This window comes from Chiloscyllium plagiosum, chromosome 19 (assembly GCF_004010195.1).
Source record: "Chiloscyllium plagiosum isolate BGI_BamShark_2017 chromosome 19, ASM401019v2, whole genome shotgun sequence".
Taxonomy (NCBI): domain Eukaryota; kingdom Metazoa; phylum Chordata; class Chondrichthyes; order Orectolobiformes; family Hemiscylliidae; genus Chiloscyllium; species Chiloscyllium plagiosum.
This window is the reverse complement of record NC_057728.1, coordinates 43,781,721-43,806,226: the sequence shown is the minus strand read 5'-3', so window position 1 is coordinate 43,806,226 and position 24,506 is coordinate 43,781,721. Positions and strand designations below refer to the sequence as shown.

Below are 24,506 nucleotides of genomic sequence, written 5' to 3'. Positions count from 1 at the left end.
GGTAGGTTTAGGACAGATGTTAGGGGTAGGTTCTTTACTCAGTGAGTCGTGAGTTCATGGAATGCCCTGCCAGTAGCAGTGGTGGACTCTCCCTCATTATGGGCATTTAAGCGGGCATTGGATAGGCATATGGAGGATAGTGGGCTAGTGTAGGTTAGGTGGGCTTGGATCGGCGCAACATCGAGGGCTGAAGGGCCTGAACTGCGCTGTATTCTTCTATGTTCTATGTTCTATTACTTCACTATCTGAGAAATAGCAGGTTGTAATAAACAGTGCAACCATCAGTGAATATCCCACTTCTCAGCTGTGATGAAAAAATGGCCATTGAAGAAGCAGCTGAAAATGGTTGTGCATAGGACTTTACCCTGAGAAGGACCTGCAGCAATGTCCTAGGGCTAATTGGCCTTCAACAATCACAAACATCACCCTTTGTGCTAGGCATAATGGTAAGCGAGAATAAATAAAAAAGAAAAGTTAACAATTCTTGAGCATTCTGACATTTACGTGTATATCAACAAAACAGGGATGGTTCAGAAGTAAACAATATAATTCATAAATTTAATGTTGTCATTTTGAGTTTTCTGAGACAGATTAAGCTTCTAAAAATGTTATAAAAATGCAACATCTGACATTTAGTTCAATTGCAGTTAATGCAGTAAATCTAATCCTACCACAGGAAGGAGGTCTACACACTGGGATTCAATTGTCAGTCTGGCTGGGGCATAGCCTGAATTAGGGGTGCAGCCAAAAATCCCAATCTCAAGTGCTGCTCCTGGACTGGGATTGTGGCCCACTTGTCAGTACCTGACCTCAACACAGCGGGTCTCCTGTAGCCCCATTATCGAGCTGTGATGTGCTTCTCTGCCTTGGCCCTTGAATGAACCAGAAGGAGGATCAATGCATAGTTTCAAGGGAAGTCTGATTTCTCATAGGATCAATCCCTAATGTCCAATTTTTAAAAGAATCTCTCTTCAATTCTGTAGGTTTAATGTTGAATTTTGGTCGGGTGGCATGTGTCTAAACTTGTGGAACATTGTATCTGGTAGGGAGCTTGTACACAGTGATGGAGGAGTTTGGGATCCAGGAGGAATTCCACAAGTAGACATTTGTTTCCTCTCCAGGCTATCCCTCTTGGTGCAACTGCTAAATTTTACAGGGGAGGTTTAGCTGGCTATAATTAAATCATTAATCCAAAATAGCATATTTAAAATGCCAAACAACTTTCTGTTAGTGAGTTAGTTTCCTGGCTCCTCTTTTACTTCTGAAAAACTCAGGGATATTTGAACCAGCACACTGATGCACGGAACCTTCACCCAATTAATCTTCCTACCTGTAACCACTCAACCAAATCTCCCAGATTAAATTTCCCCTGTGGACGTGAAAAATTCACAGGTGCTATTTGTGAAGAAACGTAGATGGAGTTTTCCCAATGTTCTGGCCACCATTTATCCTGAAGCCAACGTCATTACAAGCAAATTAACTGTTGTAATTGTTGGGCTCTGCTACCCAATGCAATTCTACCTTTTCCTGTATTACAATCTAACTGCACTTTAAATAATAGACTTAATTGACAGCTAGGCATACTGGGGTTGTTCAAGATGCTACATAAAAGTACGCCCTTAATTCTTTAATTGAAAATGTCAGATCAGATGAATGAAATTTCTTCAATAAAACATCTCTTGAATTTTAAAATGAAAATTTGTAGCTCAACAAAATTAAAAATGAAAAAAATCATTATCAAAAGCAAACAGTAACATAATAACATAAAGAAACAAAATTAATCCAAAATTAAGGAGGAGAAAACACAGCATTAATCAGGTCAAATGTTGCATTCAGACTAAATACTGCAAGACCATATGGTGAACTTGTTGAGCAAAGCCTTGACATTATGTCATTCTCACACCATAAGGTTTGCCATAACACCCCCGTTCAGACCCAGTGTTAAACTTGGAACAGTGCATTTGAAATGTAAACTGGGCACAGGCCTGAAGTTGCTGTACAGTAATACTGCTATTTTTGGTGCAATTTGCCCATAATCAGCATGAAATAATTGAGGGACTCCACTTGCAAATTTTGTTAAACGCAAATCAAATTTACACAATCTATTGCACTACTTTAAAAATGTTATGCTGAAAACCAATCCACTCTGGATGTTAGTTTGCTTGCTGAGCTGGAAGGTTCATTTACAGATGTTTTATCACTGATGTTACTAAGTAACATTATCAGTGAGCCTCCGGTGAAGCACTGGTGTTATGACCTGCATTCTATTTATGTGTTTAGGCTTCCTTGGGTTGATGATGGCATTTTCTGTGGTGACGTCATTTTCTGTTCTTTTTCTCAGAGGGTGGTAAATGGGGTCCACATTGACGTGTTTGTTGACAGAGTTCCGATTGAAATGTCATGCTTCTAGGAATTCTCATACATGTTTCTGTTTGGCTTGTCCTAGGATGGATGTATTGTTCCAGTCAAAGTCATGTCCTTCCTCACCTGTGTAAGGATACTAGTGATAGTGGGTCTGCAGTGACTGCCAGACTATTCAGACCTCTTGGCATCACAGTAGCCCACAAAACAACCCAAAACACTAAAATAGCAGCTAATGAACTTAAAAGACCCTATATGGACAACAAGCAAAATGAACATCATTTACAAAATACGTTGCAAGAACTGTAACAAACACTGTATTGGACAAACAGGCAGAAAAATAGCCACCAGGGTACATGAACATCAACTAGCCACAAAAAAGACATGACCCACTCTCACTAGTATCCTTACATACAGCTCAGGAAGGACACCATTTCGACTGGGGCAACACGTCTATCCTCGGACAAGCCAAACAGAGACATGTACGAGAATTCCGAGAAGCCTGGCATTCCACCAGAACTCTATCAACAAACACATCGACTCAGACCCCATATGCCACCCTCTGAGAAAAAGAATAGGAAATGACATCACAGGAAATTACATTGCCAACCCAAAGAAACCTAAACACATAAATAGAAAGTGGGTCATAGCACCAGTGCTTCACTGGATGCTCACTGATGATGTTACCTAGTATGGTGACAAAAACGAACCCTCCAGCTCAGCGAGCACACTTACTTCCAGAACCTCAACCTGAGCTGCAAATCTGCTCTAAACTCGCTAACTAATCCATTCACTAAATGGGCTCGACTCCCTGATCAAATCAATCTCAGTGACAAATTTCAGCTAATTGCGCCCATTTGCAGTCTTTCTAAGAAGCTCTTAAATTAAACTTTTACTGGAAGAAGTGCACTAATAGGTACTTTTTCAAAAACTCATAAATTACTCATTAGTGAAACCAGTAAGTGAAAAGTGTACTTTTCACTTACTTAATATTGATTACTCACAGATAAAGCAGACACTCTGATTAAAATTCATTTTCAACTGCGTTAGTAAAGAACAGATTATTATTCTCAAATGTATCAAGAAAATTTAAATACATTTTTAAAGGAAAATATTCTATATTGCTGCCACATAACTTTGTTTTATGGCAGATTTTATTTTTGTGTTATGCAAATAAGTTTGAGTGAAAAGCTTTGGAAAAACAAAACAGTTCTGGAAACTGGAGCAAATTGCCTTGTATCCCAAAAAACAAACGGTTTGATATGGTCTCTGCAACCCTATTTCTAACTCTTCCCCCTCAGCCGGCTAAGCATCTCCTATAATTTTCCACCTTCTGCATTCAGGAAATAATTGCATTATATTTCAGTTCCAAAGTCTAAGTTGAGGTAGTTGAATTAAGGACAGTTTGCACAGTAAAACAGAAGAAATGTTAAAGTCAGCATCAATTTTGTTTCAATATATTTCAATAATTCTTTGCCACCAAGTATCAAAGTACCTTGATAATCTCTGTCAGATTTCATAATCTTCATTCTCGTATCAATTAAATGAAATCATTTGTGAAAAATTGTTTACTTTGTGTAAACTATATACATTTAAATATTGAACCACCATTAGCAATTGATTTCTCGTATTTTATGTTTTCATTTCAGACACTTCTACAATTGAAAGTTGACGTTAACCTATTGGATTACAAAGGAGCAACTCCATTACATCGGTCACGCGATACGGAGACAATGCAGGTAACTTTATTATAACAAGAGAAGCATTTGAAACAGGGCACTTGAATTTGGTGCTTATTTTTCTTGGTTAATTTGAACTTAGCTTAAGCATGGAGTTATGGAAATCAAAACAATGTTTACTTCTTTCTGAACTCATCTTATTGTTTTACTACAGTTCATTAGTTTCATAAGGATTATTGATGAAAACAATGGGTGACAGGAATTTCATTTTAATGGGCTGTATTGAGCTATTATTTTTAACTTTGTGTCTTGTTATTTCAGTTGTTGATATATCACGGAGCTGATGTAAACAGGTCAGATGCAGACGGCAATACACCATTGCATGTAATATGTTTTGGTGAAATGAAGAAACCAGCTAGATTAGGCTGTTTAGAAATTTTGGTAAGAATGCTGTTGCTTAAAAAAAAGTTAATAAAAATGAACATTATTATGCAGAGGTATTGTTTTATAACAGGCTTATCTGTGTGTACATTTCATTAAAATATATTAAGAATATATTAAAGTTACCATGTCAGTTTTGGTTAGAAAGAATCAATTTTTATAATACAAATTAGACCTCAAGAAGTTTATTTTCAAACAAACCCTCATAATTAGCAGACACATGTGGGAAAAAGAAATGAGATTTGTATATGTTTATAGTGTCAATATCTACACCCTGATTTACCTATCTTTAGTATGCCACATTAATATTTTAAATACATATTTTCAAGTCGATGCATCATTAGTTAACAAAATAAAGATGTCAATATGAGAAAGCAGAATGGGTGGGATGTGTGTCAGAATATCTTTATAGCTGATCTGTCCAAAATGGAACATGTGATTAGATTAGATTAGATTACAGTGTGGAAACAGGCCCTTCGGCCCAACAAGTCCACACCGACCCGCCGAAGCGAAACCCACCCATACCCCTACATTTACCCCTTACCTAACACTACGGGCAATTTAGTATGGCCAATTCACCTAACCTGCACATCTTTAGACTGTGGGAGGAAACCGGAGCACCCGGAGGAAACCCACGCAGACACAGGGAGAACGTGCAAACTCCACACAGTCAGTCGCCTGAGTCGGGAATTGAACCCGGGTCTCTGGGATGTCTTTGTAAGTGGTGCTACTTTGCTATTTTAGTTAGATACAATAACACTCATAAAGATCATTCCATCAACCATTACAAAGTAATTACAACAAATTATTCTATGTGTGTAGCTGTCTTGTAAAGCTGCAATAGATAGATGGAACAATAAAGAGCTGCTGCCAATCCATTGTGCTGCGATGCAAGGTAGAATAGATGTTATTCAGCTTCTCTGCAAATTCGACTCTGAGGAACAAATGGTCACAAAATTAATGAAGGGAAGTGCTCCAAGTTTGCTCTACTTGTCTCTGGCCAATAATCACACTGAATGTGCAAAATGGTAAGATTGCGTAATATTTATTTGCAATTGGAATTAGATTTTTGAAAACTAGCTCTCTTTTTCAATAGATTATAGTGAGCTACTTTTAGCACTATTGGAAGCAACGTATGGTGTTGCTGCTTGCCTGGTTTTATGAGGCTAATTGCGCAACAATGGAATCTTAAGGCTTTAATTTTTTTTAAAAACTTGTTATTGAGAAATATTTAGTTTATCCTTGTTGTCTATCAAAATCATTGAAAATTGTAGTGGAAACCTCTGAATGGAAAATGAAAACCCTTGGTGCAAGCAAACATTTCTATTTGAGCAGTTACTCATAATGAGCAAGCATAGTAGAATGGGTGGTAAATTGTAAAGTCGCCATTGTCCCATTAGCAAGAGATGACTAATGGTGGTTTAACCCAAAGGTCACCACAAGTCAAGCTATGGACAAGGTTGAGAGAATGGGACCTTCATAGTAATCTCAGCAGGAACTGAATCTGTGTTGTTGGCATTACTCTGCATTACAAACCAGCCACCAAACACTTGAGTTAGCCATCATATCCTTCCAAAAAAATGTTTCTGTTGACAACTTCAGACTGCTGTATCCCAGATACTGGACTGCTGTATCCCAGATACCAGACATCTTGCAATTATTCTCTTTAGTTTCTTCAAGCCAATAAGAAAGCCCAAAACAAAAATTGTTCCTCACTTCTTAAACTGCCCCCGTTATGGACAACTCGTCTGCAAATTAGGGGAATCAGAGAGATGTCTATACCTTCAATACCATTTCTCTGTAGCAGGGATTTATTTTACCTTCTGTTGAAATTTCACTGAGGATTTCTGTCTCAATCTCCTTGTTTAATGTTTTATCAGAGATATTTTGGTTTGGTACCCTGAAAAAAGACTTTGACCATCAGTTCTACAAAATTTTATATTTTTACTTTATTGATCTGAAACTTTGTGGTATAATTTAGTGAAGTACACGAGAGCAAGAATTGTAAAAGGAAACAGGTCTAACAGGCCTGTAATTGGGAGTTTCAGGATGAATCCCATGGGTGGCAAGAAGGCCTTGTAATGTGGCAAAGCTGCATGCAAGTAATAGCAGAGAGTTTCCAATCATTCTCTTCAGTTTCTTCAAGCTAATGAAAAAGCCCTACACAAAAATTGTTCCTCACTTCTTAAACTGTCACTGTTTTAGACAGGAAGTTTGCAAATTAGGAGAATCAGGGAGAGGTCTATCCCTTCATTACCAATAAATACTCAATTAAAGTGATTGGAAAAGTTGTTATTTGTGTTATTTGCAGATTATTTGGAGGTACAGCACAGACTTTGCAGCTGCTCCTGGGATTACAAGCTTAGTTAACATTTTATTATAGTGTTATTACAGTTATTATTTTTCACTAAAATAAGATTTTTAAAAGATATTTACATAAGTACATGATTAGGGAAGGTTTGGAGGGATATAGGCCAGGAGCAGGCAGATGGAACTAGTATAGTTGAGGATTATGTGCGGCATGGACTGGTTGGACTGAAGGATCTGTTTCCGTGCTGTGCTATGACTCTATCTCTGAATAAGAGCAACTGACATCTTCTCAATTCAACAGGATCACAGGCTAAAAGCCAAAGAACTGTGGAAGTTGGAAATCTGAAATTAAATCAGAAGTTGCTGGAAAAACTCAACAAGTCTGTCAGCATTTGTGGAGACAAACAGAATTAATGTTTCAGGTCCAGTAACCCTTCTTCAGAACTGGACACAAAGTGTTAATTCTGCTTTCTCTCCACAGATCCTGCCAGACCTGCTGAGTCTTTCCAACAATTTCTGATTTTAAATCACAGGCTGTCTGTTACCCAGTCGTCATAGAGCGGCCCACTACTTGGCAGGCCACTCAAATGTGGATAATTAGTTTGCTGACTGTGATCACAGTCAATTGTAAAAGTGTCTGAAAACAAAAACACAAATCAAGGTAAATACAGATACATAGCTGTGTTTATAAAAACAACCATCAAAAATGGTGATCTCTGATCACTGTTGGCCAGCCACTTCCAGTGACGTATTCAACCACTTCCTGGTTCACTGTTAGGGTCCATAAGACCATAAGATATAGCAGCAGAATTAGGCAATTTAGTCATTGAGTCGGCTCTGCCATTCAGTCACGGCTGATATCTTTCTCAAACCCACTCTCCTGTCTTCTCACCATAAGACTTGATCCTCTTAATAATCAAGAACCTATCTATCTCTGTCTTAAATACATTCAATAGCTTGGCCTCCACAGCCTTCTGCAGCAAAGAGTTAGACAGATTAGCCACCCTCTGAAGAAATTCCTCCTCATCTCAGTTCTAAAGGGTCATCCTTTCACTTTGAGGCTGTGCCTTCAAGTCCTACTCGATCCTAATTCTGCAAATTATTTTTAATGTTCAATCTATCCAAGCCTTCCAGAAGCTTCAATTAGACCTCCCACTCATCATTCTAAACTCCAAGGAATACAGACCCAGAGTCCTCAGCTGCTCCTCTAATGACAAGCCCTTCACCAAGGGATCATTGTAAACCTCTTCTGGAACCCATCCAACACCAGCACATCCTTCCTTGGATACAGATCCCAAAACTGCTCACATTATTCCAAAGGACTCCCAAATCCCCTTGTACTTTAAATTTCTGAAGCCTTTCCCTATTTACAAAATAGTCCACGCCTCTTTTCTTCTGACCACAGTGCGTAACCTCATGCGTTCACACATTGTATTCCATTTGCCACTTCTTTGCCCACTCTCCTAGTCTGTCCAAATCCTTCTGCAGACTCCCTACTTCTTCAACACAGCCTGCCCTTCCACCTACCTTTTTTGTCACATTGCTCTCATTAAATACCACTCATTATGTATGGTAACATAGGGCAAAGTCAGCATGGTTTTATCAAGGGGAGGTCATGCCTGACAAATCTGCTAGAATTCTTTGAGGAAATAATGAGCAGGTTAGACAATGGAGAGCCAATGGATGTTTTCTACCTGGACTTCAGGAAGGCCTTTGACAAAATGCTGCACAGGTGGCTACTGGATAAGATAAGGTCAAGGTGCTAGCATGGATAGAAGCTTAGCTGTCTGGTAGAAAGTTGAGAGTGGAAATAAAAGGGTCCTTCTCAGGATGGCAGCCAGTGACAAGTGGAGTTTCGCTAGGCTCAGTGTTGGGACCACAACTTTTAACTTTATACATTAACAATATAGATGAATGAACTGAGGGCACTCTGGCTAAGTTTGCAGACAATATAAAGGTAGGTGGAGGGACAGGTAGCATTGAGCAAGTGGAGAGACTGCAAAAGGAGAGTAGGCAAAGAAGTGGCAGATGCAGTACAATGTGGTAAAGTGTGAGATCATGCACTTTGGTAGGAAGAATAGAGGCATGGATTATTTTCTGAATGGGGAGAAAATTCAGAAGTTTGAAGTTCAAAGAGACTTGAGAGTTTTAGTCCAGGATTCTCTCAAGTTATACTTGCAGGTTGGGTCAGTAGTTAGGAAGGCAAATGCAATGATGACATTTATTTTGAGAGGGCTTGAATATAAAAGCAAGGATGTACTTCTAAGTCTCTATAAGGCTCTGGTCAGATCACATTTGGAGTATTGTGCAAAGTTTTGGATCCCATATCTTTGGAAGGATATACTGGCACTGGAGTGTGTTCAGAGGATGTTCACAAGAATGGTCCCACGAATGAAAAGCTTAACATATGAGGAATGTTTGAGAACTCTGAGTTTATACTTGATAGAGTTTAGAAGGATGAGGGGTGATTTAATTGAAATGTACAGAATACTGAATGGCCTGGACTGAGTATATGTTGGGAAGATGTTTCCATTGGTAGGAGAGACTAGGACCTGTGGGCACAGCATCAGAGTAAAAGGGAAACCTTTGAGAACAGAGATGAGGAGAAACTTCTTCAGCCAGAGAATGGTGAATCTATAGAATTCATTGCTACAAAAGACTCTGGGGGCCAGGTCATTGAGTATATTTAAGACAGAGAGAGGTTCTTGAGTATCAAGGGATCAAGCATTATGGGGGGAAAGTAGGAGAATGGGGTTGAGAAACTTATCGTCCATGATTCAATGGTGGACCAGACTCAATGGGCTGAATGGCCTAATTTCTGCTCCTGTGTCTTATACTCTTATGGTCTTATTATTCTCAAAAGTATCTGCACATTGTTCAGAATTTTTGCTAGCCTTCATTTAATTTTGATAACCCGATGTCTTGGTTTCCAAGACCACCACCAATGTCTTCATTCCCATCAACCCCAACTCACTTGACAGGGAAACTGCAGTTGAATGCAAGGATTGATTGGTACATAGAGGTAACCTTGGGACATGATCCCTGCGCAATTCAAGCTACATATGCCTAATGAGTCTGATAGCTGGGCCTTTGGACATTTTGCCAAAATTGATTTTTATTTGTTGTATTTTAGGTTTAGATTTGAGAAAGTAAAGTTTAATCATGATGAGTGCAAAAATGGGTGCAATGTCTGCACTAAATATACTATAATTTGGTTATCTCTTATGTTATTTGAAATAACATCAATCAAGACAAAACAGGCTTAAAACTTTAAATAATTGGTATCTTATGCGTGAGCCAAAACATCTAACCCTTCACTATTGTGGTACCTTGATTGTAGGGTGAACCCCATCAACAGGATATACTACAACAACTCCCCATGTGGGACCTTCACCATCTGAAAGGAGAAAGGCATCCAGCACATGGGATCACTAGTTCTCAAGTATCCTCAAAATAGATCCTAATTTCAAAATAAATCATTGTTCTTTCATCAGAGCTGTGTGAAATTCCTAAAACTTCCAACCCAAATGTATCATTGGAGCATCTCTTGAGAAGCTGGGCATTTTTAAAATCTGAACTGATTGCATGATTTTACTTAGAGGAATCTGCAAGGGAAGAACTTTCAATATAATAGGAGTATTTGCATCCAAGAGTTGTTCATTGACTTCCTGACCACATAATAAGTATTTATATTTATAATGGAAAAAGTCAAGATATGCAAAGTTAACACATTTATAATTTCCAAATTTCTTCTTATTCTTCAATGTTTGTTTGGTTTAATTTATAGGCTCAATGAAAAAGACTTCAGCTTTAAAGCTGAAGAACAGGAAGAATTGATGTTTGGACTACTACATGATGAAATAAAAGTGTATGTCACCCACCAAACTTTTATGAAAGTCAATAAAACTTTGCACGTGAAATGATAGTGTCATGCAGAAATGCAATTGATGTTCTAAAAAAGAACTTGTTTTTGTACAGGCCAGAAAAAGTTGAAAGTCTGGAATTACTTATAAAGAATGGAGTCAATATTAATGCATTTGACAAACATGGGGACAGGTAAAATAAATTAAATGTTACATTTGTTCCTTTGAGAATCAGACTTACATAATACTACTTATGTTTACTCTGAGTTGCTGTGAAGGATATCAGCTTATTGTACACTATATTTCAAATGAAAAGATTTAAAATAAATCAAGAAAATAAACAACTCAAGGTAACTGATAAGGGATTTTGATATAGCTCAGTTATTCAGGTAAAAGATGTAGCACCTTTAGTGTAGTTTTAAACAAATTTACATCTGATTTGGATTAAAAAGTTTCACACTCTAATCAAGTAGCAATTACTGAAGACTTGTGTTTCATAGCTACCTGCACTTCTGGCCAGGCTATTACAGTACAGCTACAAAACTGGAATCTACCTGGCAATGTGGAAAATTGCTAAGCTATATCCTGTGTACAAAAGGAAGTCATATACAACCTTGCCAATTGCCCCCTTGTCAATGTATTTTCGATCATCAGCAAAGTGATGGAAGGGTTCATAGTACTATCATGCAACACTTAGTCAGCAATAACCTGCTCACTGATGCTCAGCCAGTATTCAGCTAGAGTCACTCAGCTCTTGACCTCATCAGAGCTTTAAAAGAAAGAGCTGAACTCGAGAGGAGGTGAGGGATATGGCCCTTGACATCAAAGCAGCATTTGACTAAGTATGGCATCAAGAAGCTTCAACAAATGTGGAGTCAATGGAAATTGATGGAAAACTCACCACTGATTGGACTCATACTTAGAACAAAGGATGATAATTATGATTGTTGGAATCAATTGTCTTACACCAGAACATTGCTCCAGGAGTTCCTTAGGCTAGTGTCTAGGTCTGATCATCTTCAGCTGCTTTGTGAATGACCTTCCCTCCATAATAAGGTCAAAAGTGGAGAAATCACCAATGATTGTATAAGTTTAGCATCATTTGGGCCTCTTCACATCCCAGAACAATCAAATCCACATCAGTAAGACCTGAACAACATCCAGGCTCAACCTGATAAGTGCAAGAAACATGGGCACAACACAAATACCCAGTCAATGGCCATCTGCAACAAGAGAGAATCTAACTCTATTTGCTGAAATTCCAATAGCATTATTATTGCTGAAGCACTTACTGTCAACATCCTGGGAATTGTTACTCATTAGAAACTGAACTGTGCCAGCAATATCAATATTGTGGCTACAAGAGCAGAGGCTGGGAATGCTGTGATGAGTAACCTACCTCCTGACTTGCCAAAGTCTGTCCAACATCTACAAGGCATTCATTTTCTACTTACCTGGGATGAATGTAACCCCAATAACACTTGAACTTGATACCATTCAGGGCAAAACAACTTGCATGATTGCCACCCCAACCATAAGCGTAAATATTCAGTCCCTTGAACAGATGGATAGTGCAGCAGTGTGCATCACCTACAAGATACACTGTAAGAACTCATCAAGGCTCTTTAAGCAGCAACTCCCAAACATAACCTCTTCCATCTAGAATGACAAGGTGGTAGATGAATCGTAACTGGACCACCTGTATGTTTCCCCTCCAAGCCATACAGCATCCTGACTTGGTACTGTTTTGCTATTCTTTCACTGTAACGGGGTTAAATTCCTGGAGCTTATTTCCTAATTGCACTACCTACACCAGTTGGGGCTGCAGCAGTTCAAGGAGGTAGCTCAGTTCTCAAGGACAATTGGGGATGGAAAATAGTTGCTGACTAGCAATACCTACATCTTTTGAAATAATAAGTTATAAAAACGAATTTAATTTCATTCTTAATGTGATTAGTTTTTTTGTGTACAATATTTGTTTAGTTAATCAGTTGCTCACACCTATTGTGATAGAATATGTAGATATAATTGATATCCGTACTAATCTAGAATGTTTTAATGATACTTACCTTTTGTAATAACCCTTTTATGAAGACAACACAGTAGGATTAGATTTTAGTTTAGAAGAAAAATCTTAATTAAAGTTCCAGATCCCCAGCTTCCCATTGTAGCATTATTGTGCAGCAATTTGTTTGGACTGATTATCTCCATTTTGTAGTACTTTCAAAACATATTTTGCCAACACGTCATCCATATTTATTTTGTTGTTATGTTAGAAATGATATCAAATATGGAAAGCATGGATAAACCAGGGGTTCTGGCGAAACACTACAATGGCAAAAATAAACTTGAAAACATGTTGCTGTTGTGACACATCATCACAACCACCCTTACTTTGTCTTTGACATTAAGGGTTGTTATTTTGTCTTTAAATAGATCCACCTCTATTATTTCTCATATCCACCCCTGCTAGGCCTCAGACAGATTTTCAGTGTTACTCAGCCTATCTACTTTAGTTCAACTCCAATCACGCCCACACTAACTCCCTGACCTTCCAGGAATGGATATGGTCTTCGCATGACCACTTGTTTTCTTTTTATTTAATCAGTGATCTTTTGTCATTTCAATAGCCCCTTAATCATAAAATTATACATTTTTGAACACATACATTTAACTTATTTAATTTCCATGAAGGTGCCAGAATGTAACTAATCTATTAGCTTCATTTTATTATATTTAGCTTAATATTTTGTTGATCTGTGATTTATTCTTTTATGAAATATAAAATAAAGTTTCTTCTGCTTTTTACACACAGTGCTTTACACCTTGCTGCTGTTAAAGTTAGTTGCACTGAACTTCTGACATTACTGCTATCGAACAATGCTAAGGTGGATGTATTGAATCGTGATCACTGCACTCCTCTGTTCTTTGCAGTTCAGACATCGAACTATTACGGGGCAAGTCTTCTAATAAAACATGGTACTTGAAAGCATTTTGTTATGATAGTACATACATTCTTTTGTGGCATTTGCTCCTCGATAGATATAAAAGAAATGTCTTTCACTTTTTTTATGTTCCGCTTGTTTGTCACACACTTTTATTCCTTTTGTCTTCCTTTTATCAGTTAATAATGTTCTTTCAGTGTCTTTGCTGTACCACTGGCTTGTCTCCAACTGTTTCATATTGTACAGGTTGGCGTTTTCCAAAAAACAAGTACATGGTAATGGGTCACCTACTCCACACACCATTATTCCAGTACAGTTGTTCCAAGGTATTATAACGTGAGTGTTATATTATTTTAGGGAGCTTTCTGACATATAAGACAATGATTTGCACAATAGTTATTAACACTGCTAAATATTGCCTGGCGTGACCCAGCAATCCCACTCTCGCAGATAAGACAGTTGGTTGAGAAGACATCTGTTTCTTCTGTATCTTATTCTTGGCCATCTATGTTTATTGTTTCTGCTCACCACTTCCAGTGTTTTTCCAGACTGTCAGCCTCTTGAGGTAATGACTGTCAGCGATTGTCTCCCACTTATCATAGAGTCAGAGAGTCATAGAGATGTACAGCAGAGAAACAGACCGTTCAGTCCACCCTTCCATGCCAACCAGACATCCCAACCCAATGTAGTCCATTTGCCAGCACTTGGCCCATACCCTTCTAAGCCCTTCCTATTCATAAATCCATCCAGGTGCCTTTTAAATGCTTTAATTGTACCATCTAGCACCACTCCTCTGGCAGCCCATTCCATACACGCACCACTCTCCTCATGAAAAGGTTGCCTCTTAGGTCTATTTTATATCTTTCCCCTCTCACTCTGAACCTATGTCCTCTAGTTCTAGACTCCCCCATCCAGGTAAAAGACCTTGTCTGTTTATCCTATCCATGTCCCTCATGATTTTATAAACCTTGATACGGTTACACCTCAGCCTCTGACGCTCCAGGGAAAACAGCCCCAACCTATTAAGCCTCTTCCTATAGCTCAAATTCTCCAACTCTGGCAACATCCTTGTAAATCCTTGTGAACCCTTTCAAGTTTCACTACATCCTTCCGATAGGACTGAGATCAGAATTGCACTCAATATTCCAAGAGTGACCTAACCACAATATGACCTCCCAACTCTTACACTCAATACTTTGACCAATAAAGGAAAGCATACCAAATGCCTTGTTCACTATCCTATCTACCTATGACTCTATTTTCAAGGAATTAAGAACCTGGACTCCAAGGTCTCTTTGTTCAGCAAAACTCCCCAGGACCTTACCATTAAGTGTATATGTCCTGCTAAGATTTGCTTTTCCAAAATGCAGAACCTCACATTTATCTAAATTAAACTCCATCTCCACTCCTCAGCTCATTGGCCCATCTGATCAAGAGCCCATTGTAATCTGAGATAACCTTCTTCGCTGTCCACTTCATTTCCAATTTTGGTGTCATCTGCAAACTTACTAACTATACCTTTTATGCTCACATCCAAATCCTTTCTATAAATGATGAAAAGCAGTGCACCCAGCACCAATACTTGTGGCACTCCACTGGTTCCAGGCCTCCAGTCTGAAAAACAACCCTCCACCTTTTACCTTTGAGCCAGTTTTGTATCCAAATGGCTAATTCTCCCTGTATTCCATGAGATCTAATCTTGCTAACCAATCTCCCATGAGGAACCTTGTCAAACGTCTTACTGAATTCCATGTAGGTCACGTCTACTGTTCTGCCCTCATCAATCCTCTTTGTTACTTTTTCAATGAACTCAATCAAGCTCGTGAGACATGCTTTCCCACGTACAATCCTATGCTGACTATCCCTAATTAGTCCTTGCCTTTCCAAATAAATCCTGTCCCTTCCAACATCTTGCCCACCACTGATGTCAAGCTCACTGGTCTACAGTCCCCTGGGTTTTCCTTACCACCTTTCTTAAATAGTGGCAACACGTTAGCCAACCTCCAATCTTCCGGCACCTCACCTGTGACTACCGGTGATACAAATATCACAGCAAGGGGTAAAAGCAAACAATTATTAATGAAACTAAATTAAAATTATATCTTTAAAATGAGAATGATCTGTAAATTCAATAGTACAGTTATAAGAAATATGAATTCTGTTTCTGCTAATCAACATAGATAAAGGTATAAAGATAAAAATAGGAATTCTGCTTAGATAGTATTCCTCTTTTTATTCTACTCTTACATTGATATAAACAATGGTAGTTGCTCTATCTCCTGGTATAGATGATCCAAGTATAAAACTTCTGGTCTACTTCTGAATAGTACAGCCACTTCAAATCTCCTTGCATGATCATCATTGCTGCCTTTATATATAATTAGCTCCATGGCAAGCTTTGTCATAGGATCATTACCGGAGGTTGAGACAAAAAGTGGTCATACAAATTGAGATTATATGGACTTCTGTGTGAGAAAGTATGTAATGATTGACTTGTATCTCAGAAATATAGAGTATTTTCTAAACTGTAAGAAGCTGGGAATCATGAAAGACAGAAAGATGTCAGGTTGAAATACAGAAATAACTGAAAGCCAGTGGATACGCAAAAATACAATGAAAAAACATGGAAAAGATGAACATTATGTTCCTCTTGCACAAAATTTTGATTCAACTTTATCCAGAGTACTGTATCCACTTCTGGACAATACATCTCAGAAACTAGATATATTTGCCTCTGAGCCAGTTCAGTGGAACTTCACTGGTCTGATACTTGAGGTAAAGTTGGAAATTACAAGGACTAGACCCAGACATAGTTGTATTCACTTGAATAAAGAAAATTAATGAATGATTTAATTGAGATGAGCAAGAGTATCAAGTCGTTTGATTATTTCGATAGTTTTGCTGTATTTTGTTTGGTGGGAAGTTCAGAACAAGGTGAATATCCTTAACATTGGACTACAATCATTCAGGGATGATTTCAGAAAGAATTGTTCACACAAAAGGTAATAGAAATCTCGAACTTTCTATTAAGCATGACTCAATTAAACATTTCAAAACTGAAATTCAAAACTGAAACTGAACAAACTGACTATTCTCTTATAAGGGTACTGGGGTCACGGTACAAAAGTAAGTAGAGGGAGAGATATTCATTCATTTGATGAATGTAGATATTAGTGTGAAGACCTAAGAACCATGGCATTCATTCTCGAGATAGATTCCTTCGACCTTTTCCAGCCATACAAATTTCATCTGGAAAATCTGAGAAAACCTAACACATTATCTGCTGCTGTTCAAGGATATTTTTTTCTCATTGTTGATCTCTGAGTTTCAGTAGCTGTGTTGAGCTGAGGAGAGATCTGATTTTTCTTGTATCCTATGACAGATACTTTTTTATCACCTTCTTTTACTTTATTTTAATGGGTGCTTCTGTGTGACAACACTATTAGTACTTCAGGAGCCCACTAAGATGTGCACTTGAGCTGGTGGAGGGTAGATGTTAATGATTTGAGGCAACAGAGTGAGTGGATTCCTCTGAGCAGTCTTTCTCCTTGTCCAAAATCACCATCCAAGGGGTGTTCAAATCTCAGCCTTTGAGATAATACATTGAAATAAAACTGACAGGGTGAAGGGGTTCTGAGTCATCAGTATGCTGGAATTCAGAAACAAACACAAAAAAAGCTGGAGAAACTCAACAGGTCTGGCAGCACAAATTCCTGTCAGATACAAATGAAATGCCCAACTTTTAAAAACAAAACTCTGATAGATATGCTGCTGAAAATTTTGGGTTCCCACTGCACTGTTGGCCACCCTTGCTGCGAGCTAACTTGAGTTTATTTCAAAAATGACCCTCTCTTTCGCCCAGGGACAATGTTGCTTGGCTAAGTGCAATGAACTCAGTGCAACAGCACCTGACCTTTGCGACCTCTCTGTTTGACTACACAAATCTGGTGCATTTAGCTGCAGAGTTGTCAGAACTTGTCATTAGTGTTTTTAAAAAAATATTTGCGAATGCTGAAATGACTAGATAAAGATAAAGTTGCCATTGTCTCATCAGACCATAGGATTGTTCTATGATTAGAGAGAGATGACTGGTGGTAGTTTAGCCTGACAGTCACTATGCCTCAGGCGAGGGGGGAGGATGAGAAGGAAAGTCCTTTGTGGTAATCTCAGCTAGTGTAGGAATTAAATCTGCACTGTTGGTAACACTGCATTGCAAACCAACTGAGCTAACCAACTTCCTTAAATAACTCCATCCTATTAGAATATAACTTTAAAAGAAAAATTGTTTGTGAAATGCAGGCATCACTGGCAGGCCAGCATTTGTCATCCATCTCTAATTACACTGGAAAAAGTAGTGGAGAGCTGACTTCTTAAACCATTGTGGTCCTTGAAGCTAGATGCATCTACAATGCTCTTATGAAGGGAGTTTCAGGATTTTGATCCAGTGACAGTGAAAGAACAGCAAGTCAGGCTGCTGTGTGACTTGGACATGCACCTTGAGGCAGGAATGTTTCCATGAATATGCTGCTTTTGTCGTTAGGTATTAGTGGCCGCAGATTTGGAAGAGACTTCGTGAGTTACTGTAGTAGATGGTACATACTGCTGACACTTGTCAGTGGTGAAATGAGTGAATTTTGAAGGTGGTAGATGGGGTGAAAAATGAGCAAGCTGCTTTATGCTGGATGGTGTCAAGTTTCTTGGATATTGTTGGAGCCGAGCCGATGAAGGCAGATGGAGAATATTCTATCACATTCCTTACTCATGACTTGAAAATGGTGGTCAGACACTGCATGACAGGAGGTGAGTTACTCAATGGACAAATTTGAATTTTGTGCAGCTCAACCCAACCTGAGGATTTAATGTGAGCATTAAAATCAGATATAACTGACAGTACTGACAAAACTTTTCAAAGCCAAAAGCCAAGCTGGAGTTTTGATTAAATTATTTTGTTTAATAAACTCTCTCTGGCTTTTATGTTTAAAATGAGTTATGCTCTGTCCTGAAAACCAGCAATGTTTCATCATAGTACAGTCACTAGAATTGTATGGTTTTATCTGCTACAATACACAAAGAAGCCATCATATACAGTTTGGTTAAAGCAAATTTTACACATAAACATACCAAATAGGAGAAGAAGTACACTATTTGGCATCTTCCACAATTCAATAAGATCACTTTAGTAAACAAAATAAAAAATGTGATCTTTACAATTTATTTGGTTATTTTATTTCTCTCTAGGGGCAGATATAAAACAAAAAAATAATCAAGGTGTTAGTGCATTTGATTTAATTCAAGATTATCATGAATGGATTGAGAGTGGTTGCTTTACAGAGGAGATAGTTGTTTTATTAAAGGGTAAGTAGCATTTATTAGAGTATGGCATCAGCTTATTTATATTTACCAAGGAATTTCTATTGCACAATTTACATTTCATTTTGTATTATTTAATGGGGAAATATTGCTGTACAGTATTGCATTATACTCTATCATTGATCCATATTACTCAAGGGTAAGTAAAAGAAAGTAAGTTAATTACAACTTGTTAGAATGTGTTTCTTTTGTTTTCTATTTTACTACTTGTAAAAAAGGAAGATTTGAATTTTTATGGCATGCCACAGCAAACCGAGTACTTTTGCAACGTAGTCACTGATGTGATATACAAAATACAGAAGCCAGTTTGCGTACATGATATCTTTTACATTGATCTGAGAAGGTAGACAGCATCTTTAGCTTTTCCTCTCATTCAAAAGATGACGTCTCTGACAGTGCAGCACTAGATTATCAGCTTTGAATTCTTTTGCCTGAGTGGAACTTTAATGCACGTGAGTCAGAGGTGAGAGTGCTACAAGCTAAGCCACAGCTGCCACCAAAACAGCCAAAATAATTGGTGATACAGTAGGTTGAAATTTTTTTTTCACTTCTGTCAATAAATTCAGTAGTACTAAATGCAGTATATTCTGATGAACTGAAGACTTTTCCCTCTGTTTGTACATTTGCACCCTGTTTGAAATTAATATTAAAGTAGATTGTCACAGCATAACAGTAATTAAAAAAATGTCTTGGGTGAACATTGCCTTGTATCTAACTCAGGCCTATTAATGTTGATAATCAGTATTAAAAATGGAACAAGTTCCATTCCTCAGCACTGATACATGTCATCCAAGCATGTAAAATAATCAGAAAAATTGGAAATGGACAAATGAGTTTATGGAGTTAAAAGTTACTATGTACAAATGAGTACTGCCAATGGACTGAGTAGTAGTGTAGAGCTGAAAATGTGTTGCTGGAAAAGCGCAGCAGGTCAGGCAGCATCCAAGGAACAGGAGAATTGACGTTTCGGGCATAAGCCCCCACTTTCTCTCTGAGTAGTAGTGTAGCAATGCAATGGATTTCATTGTATTCCAGAATCTTTGGCGTTGATCCAATGATTCTAATCATAGTACAAGAGCAAATAAAAACATGAGTCATTTTGGGTGACTGTGAAAATCAACAGCGGAACCATTTGATCATTGTTAACTCTGTTAGTGGAAAGACCCTTCAGTTGAGTCATACCAAGTTTCTTTTCCTTCTATCAGCACTAACTACATTGAACATTACTGTTACAATGAATTAGTTCTTCATAAAATTTCTCATGATACTCGGCCTTCAAAAGGATCCACAAGCAGAGGAGCATGAGGATGGATTTTTACTTGCAGCATCACATAAAGGGATTAAAGGTGTGGAAACTGACCATGTGTCAGGAAGCCACGGCCAACCTGCTGACTTTGGCAAGTTTGGTAGGATCTCAAAATGTGGTAGGTATCACAATTAACCCGGTGTTTAACAAGCAATAGCAATCATCAGCTGGGAACTTGCTTCTTTCGAGCAAAAATTCTACTGCATGCTTGTCAAAAGCAAACAAGATGCAGCAAAGTGATTTCGACATCAAGATGGGCTGGACCTAACATCTCATCTAATTCTACCAATCATCTCATCATAGCCCACAATGCTCAGAGCTGAATAAGCTTCTGCCTAACATGTTTCTCAGCTAAAAATAACTCTATGTTCCTTTGTTAGAAAAGAGCTTGATTTTTTTAAGAGTCAAAGCCACCTATTCCAGAATTAATTACATCTATAAAGGATGATGATGAAGCATGGTCATTGCCCATATCACTTCAAAAGTGTTATACTTGAATCATAAATTCAGGGAGATGCATATCCAAAAACTAATCCGTATACCTTAATGATGATACTCTGCCATGAGCAATTTTCTGTAAATGTAACAATAAATCACCACTCTCCCATTGACCAGAAACCTCCTGAATTAATACATGAAGTCAGTTATATTCTCCATAGAAATGATTGAAGTTGTACGGTTCACCAAAATAGAAGCTCTGATTTATTGGAAGTGGGCACTGACATTAGTCTTCTGCAGCAATGAGTGAAATCACAGCATTTCTTGTGTCTGGATATTGATTAATTTAACTTTTTAAAAAATTCATTCATGGAATGTGTGCATCACTTAATGGACAGCAGCTTTATTACCTGGCCTTGGTTACCCTTAAGAAGGGGGTGGTGAACTGCCTTCTTAAAACACGGTCCACATGATGTGGGTTGACCCACATTGCCATTAGGAAGGGACTTCCAGGATTTTTATCCAGTGACAGTGAAGGAATGATGACAGTCAGACTGGTGAGTGACTTGGAGGGGAAATTACAGATGGTGGTGTTCCCATGTATCTGCTGCCCTTGTCCATTTAGATGGAAGTGGTCATGGGTTTGGAAGGTGCTGTCAAAGGAGTTTTGGTGAATTTCTGCAGTGCATCTTGCAGATGGTACACACTGCTGCTCCTGAGTATCAGTGATGGGGGGAGTAGATGTGGTTCCAGTCAAGCAGACTGCTTTGTCCGAAATGATGTTAAGCTTCTTGAGTGTAGCTGGAGCTGCACCCGACAGGCAAGTGGGTGTCCATCACACTCTCGACTTGTGCCTTGTGCATGATGAACAGGCTCTGGGGAGTCAGGAGTTGGGTTACCTGTCATTGTATTCCTAGCCTTTGACCTGATTTTAGATTAGATTCCCTACAGAGTGGAAACAGGCCCTTCAGTCCAACTTGTCAATGCCAAACAGATATCTTAAATAAATCTAGATCCATTTGTCATCATTTGGCTTATATCCCTGTAAACCCTTCCTATTCATATACCCATTCAAATGCCTTTTAAATATTGTAATTGTACCAGCCTCGAACACTTCCTCTGGCAGCTCATTTCATCTATGCACCAGCCTCTGGGTGAAAAAGTTGCCCCTTAGATTCCTTTTAAATCTTTCCTCTCTCACTTTAAACCTATGCCCTCTGGTTTTCCCACCCCGGGAAAAGACTGTGTCTATTTACCCTATCCATGCCCGTCATGATTTTATAAACCTCTATAAGGTCACCCCTCAGTCTCCAATGTTCCAGGGACAATAGTCCCAGCCTATTCCGCCTCGCCCTACAGCTGAAGCCCTCCAGCCCTGGCAACATTCTTGTAAATCTTTTCTGAATTCTTTCAAGTTTCACAATGTCGTTCCTATAGCGGGGGCCCAGAACTGCAAGCATCTTTTGGATGTGGGGGAGGATGGGAGAGATCACAATTCCTGACTTGCCCACCTAGGTTCAATTGGAGTTGGGCTGCAAGTAAATGAGGTACTCCTAAGTCCTATGCTTAATTGTTTAATTCTACCATGGATAAGAATGTTGCTCTGACTGCCCCTCTGTACTGAGCAAGGACCTAAAAGGCACTGTGCTGAGGCCATGTAGTACTGCAGGCACTCTGTTCTCAAAGGTAGGTTATCACTCTCTAAGAAATGTCAAAAGTGACTCTGGAGATGATGTGAATCACAGAAAGAGCAGGTATTGTCCTTTGTAAATTGGCCCAAATGATACTTTGTCTTCTGTAACATCAGGTCAGATTACTTGAAGCTGTTGCGAATATGATCCTGAGGGATATGCAACAAAAGCAGGAAGAAGTGTGTTTTGCTGGTAAACTGATTTGGATATGTGACAATTATACTCCCTCTACACTATGTGCACGCATTGGGTACCTGATATGAGGTGTTCTTGATATTGCTCAATGATGTGCAGGTCTGTCCCTGCATTGCTCTGGTAAACCAAGCTGTTTTTTGCTAAATCAGGAGATTGAAAATAGACATCTCCACAGGGAGATGATGTATAAGCTTTGGTGTAAAGAATGAAGAAAGATACAATGTTGTCCTCATTCTAACAGAACCCTTGTGTGTGGCTGCATCAGGTTGTACATCGACTTTTGGAATGTGAATTCAAAGTGTCGCTACATGCTGAAGTTATATCTGACGTAATGCTGTGAATGATGCCGCAGAGCATGACTGGAGCACACTGTACTCATCATTCCTCATGCAGAGTGGACACATTTGCTGATAATTCCTTCAGGCAATGGTCGACATGTAATGTTCTTCAGACCCTGCAGAAGAAAGAAATGGTGGATCCTGTCAGATAATTTGCTGAGCAGACTGCAAAGCCATTTGGCAGAATACCTCATTGCCACGAAATTTCAAACATGTACATAGCTTAGTTTGTGGTGAGAAGGATTCCTGTCATCAGATTCTTTCTGCACAATCAGAGTCCCCAGCCCTCACTGCATTGCCTGCTCTGGAGAGGGATGCAGTATTTTTTGTCGAGGTTCATCCCAAGTGCTCCATAACATGGGAATCTGTGCTCTATGGCCTGTTTATTTTTCTCCCAGACACTTCGCCAAGGTAAATACTCAGTGCAGCTTTTGAAAGGTGAATAGGTTGGTGAAAGACATTCTTGGCTAATCCAAAACTTGTTCCTCTAATGCAAAAAGCTGAATGGTGAGATTTTGCAGATACAAATGAAAGGATATACTTAAGCTTGGGGCAGCTTCGACAATAGCACACGGGGAATGGATATAGTCTAAACTTCTCCTGCCAGAGTATACTGAAGTTATAATTGTAATTGTAAATGTAGTGAGGCATGTCGCAGTGCCACATGTTGTTTCAAAGGAAATTGATTTCACTTGCATTTTATGTAAAGGTTGGGAGTGACATATCTTTTTGGAGAAAAGCAAAGCAATGTCCTTAGAACATGGCCAACTGTGTCAGTGACTCTTAGTGATTAGCATTAGAGTTTCACACCCAGAATAGGTTCTGTGGCTATGTTGCATTCAATGTTTTCATTCAAGTGATATTCGATGTGAGGAAACATTTACTTTGCAGTACAGAGAAGGGAAAGATGAATAATTATCAGCAAATTTCATTTCAGATGTTTGACCTGATATGTCTTTATGGGGTTTAGAGTCATTGTTGAGGTGCCACTCCATCTAACCTGTCTCTGACTGTGATGCACCTCTGCTGAGTCTGTCCTGCCAGGGGGACATACCAAGGATGGTTAGCTAAAAGAAATTATGCATTGAGTATGAGTATCAAGTTGTCCATAATTTGTTAATTACCACTAGATGAACTCTGAAACAAAATTGTGAACCATTTTGTAATATATTTACAGCCATTTTGTCAAGATTCTTCCTTGTGTTGCAGCATGATTTTTTCTGTCTATCTGAATTCATTTATCTGAACATATTTCAGCCATGCCTTCCTGGCTAAAAACACAGGAATTATTCCAATAATGAACCATGTCTTTTAGCAGAATGTGGTAAAAACAATGACTGCAGATGCTGGAAACCAGATTCCGGATCAGTGGTGTTGGAAGAGCACAGCAATTCAGGCAGCATCCGAGGACAGGCAAAATCGACGTTTCGGGCAAAAGCCCTTCATCAGGAATAAAGGCAGAGAGTCTGAAGCGTGGAGAGATAAGCTAGAGGAGGGTGGGGGTGGGGAGAGAGTGGCATAGAGTACAATAGGTCAGTGGGGAAGGAGATGAAGGTGATAGGTCAGGGA

General features: G+C 38.7%; 1 protein-coding gene across 1 annotated transcript in view; it reads left to right on the top strand.

The window, feature by feature from the left end:
- LOC122559439 overlaps positions 1-24,506 on the top strand; it is a 135,512-nt gene that overhangs the window by 108,386 nt on the left and 2,620 nt on the right. Inside the window, exons 19-25 of the mRNA XM_043708888.1 lie at positions 4,011-4,100; positions 4,362-4,481; positions 5,304-5,509; positions 10,579-10,659; positions 10,770-10,847; positions 13,470-13,633; positions 18,838-18,954. Coding sequence (XP_043564823.1) covers positions 4,011-4,100; positions 4,362-4,481; positions 5,304-5,509; positions 10,579-10,659; positions 10,770-10,847; positions 13,470-13,633; positions 18,838-18,954 — 856 coding nt within the window. The remainder of the gene's footprint in view (positions 1-4,010; positions 4,101-4,361; positions 4,482-5,303; positions 5,510-10,578; positions 10,660-10,769; positions 10,848-13,469; positions 13,634-18,837; positions 18,955-24,506) is intronic.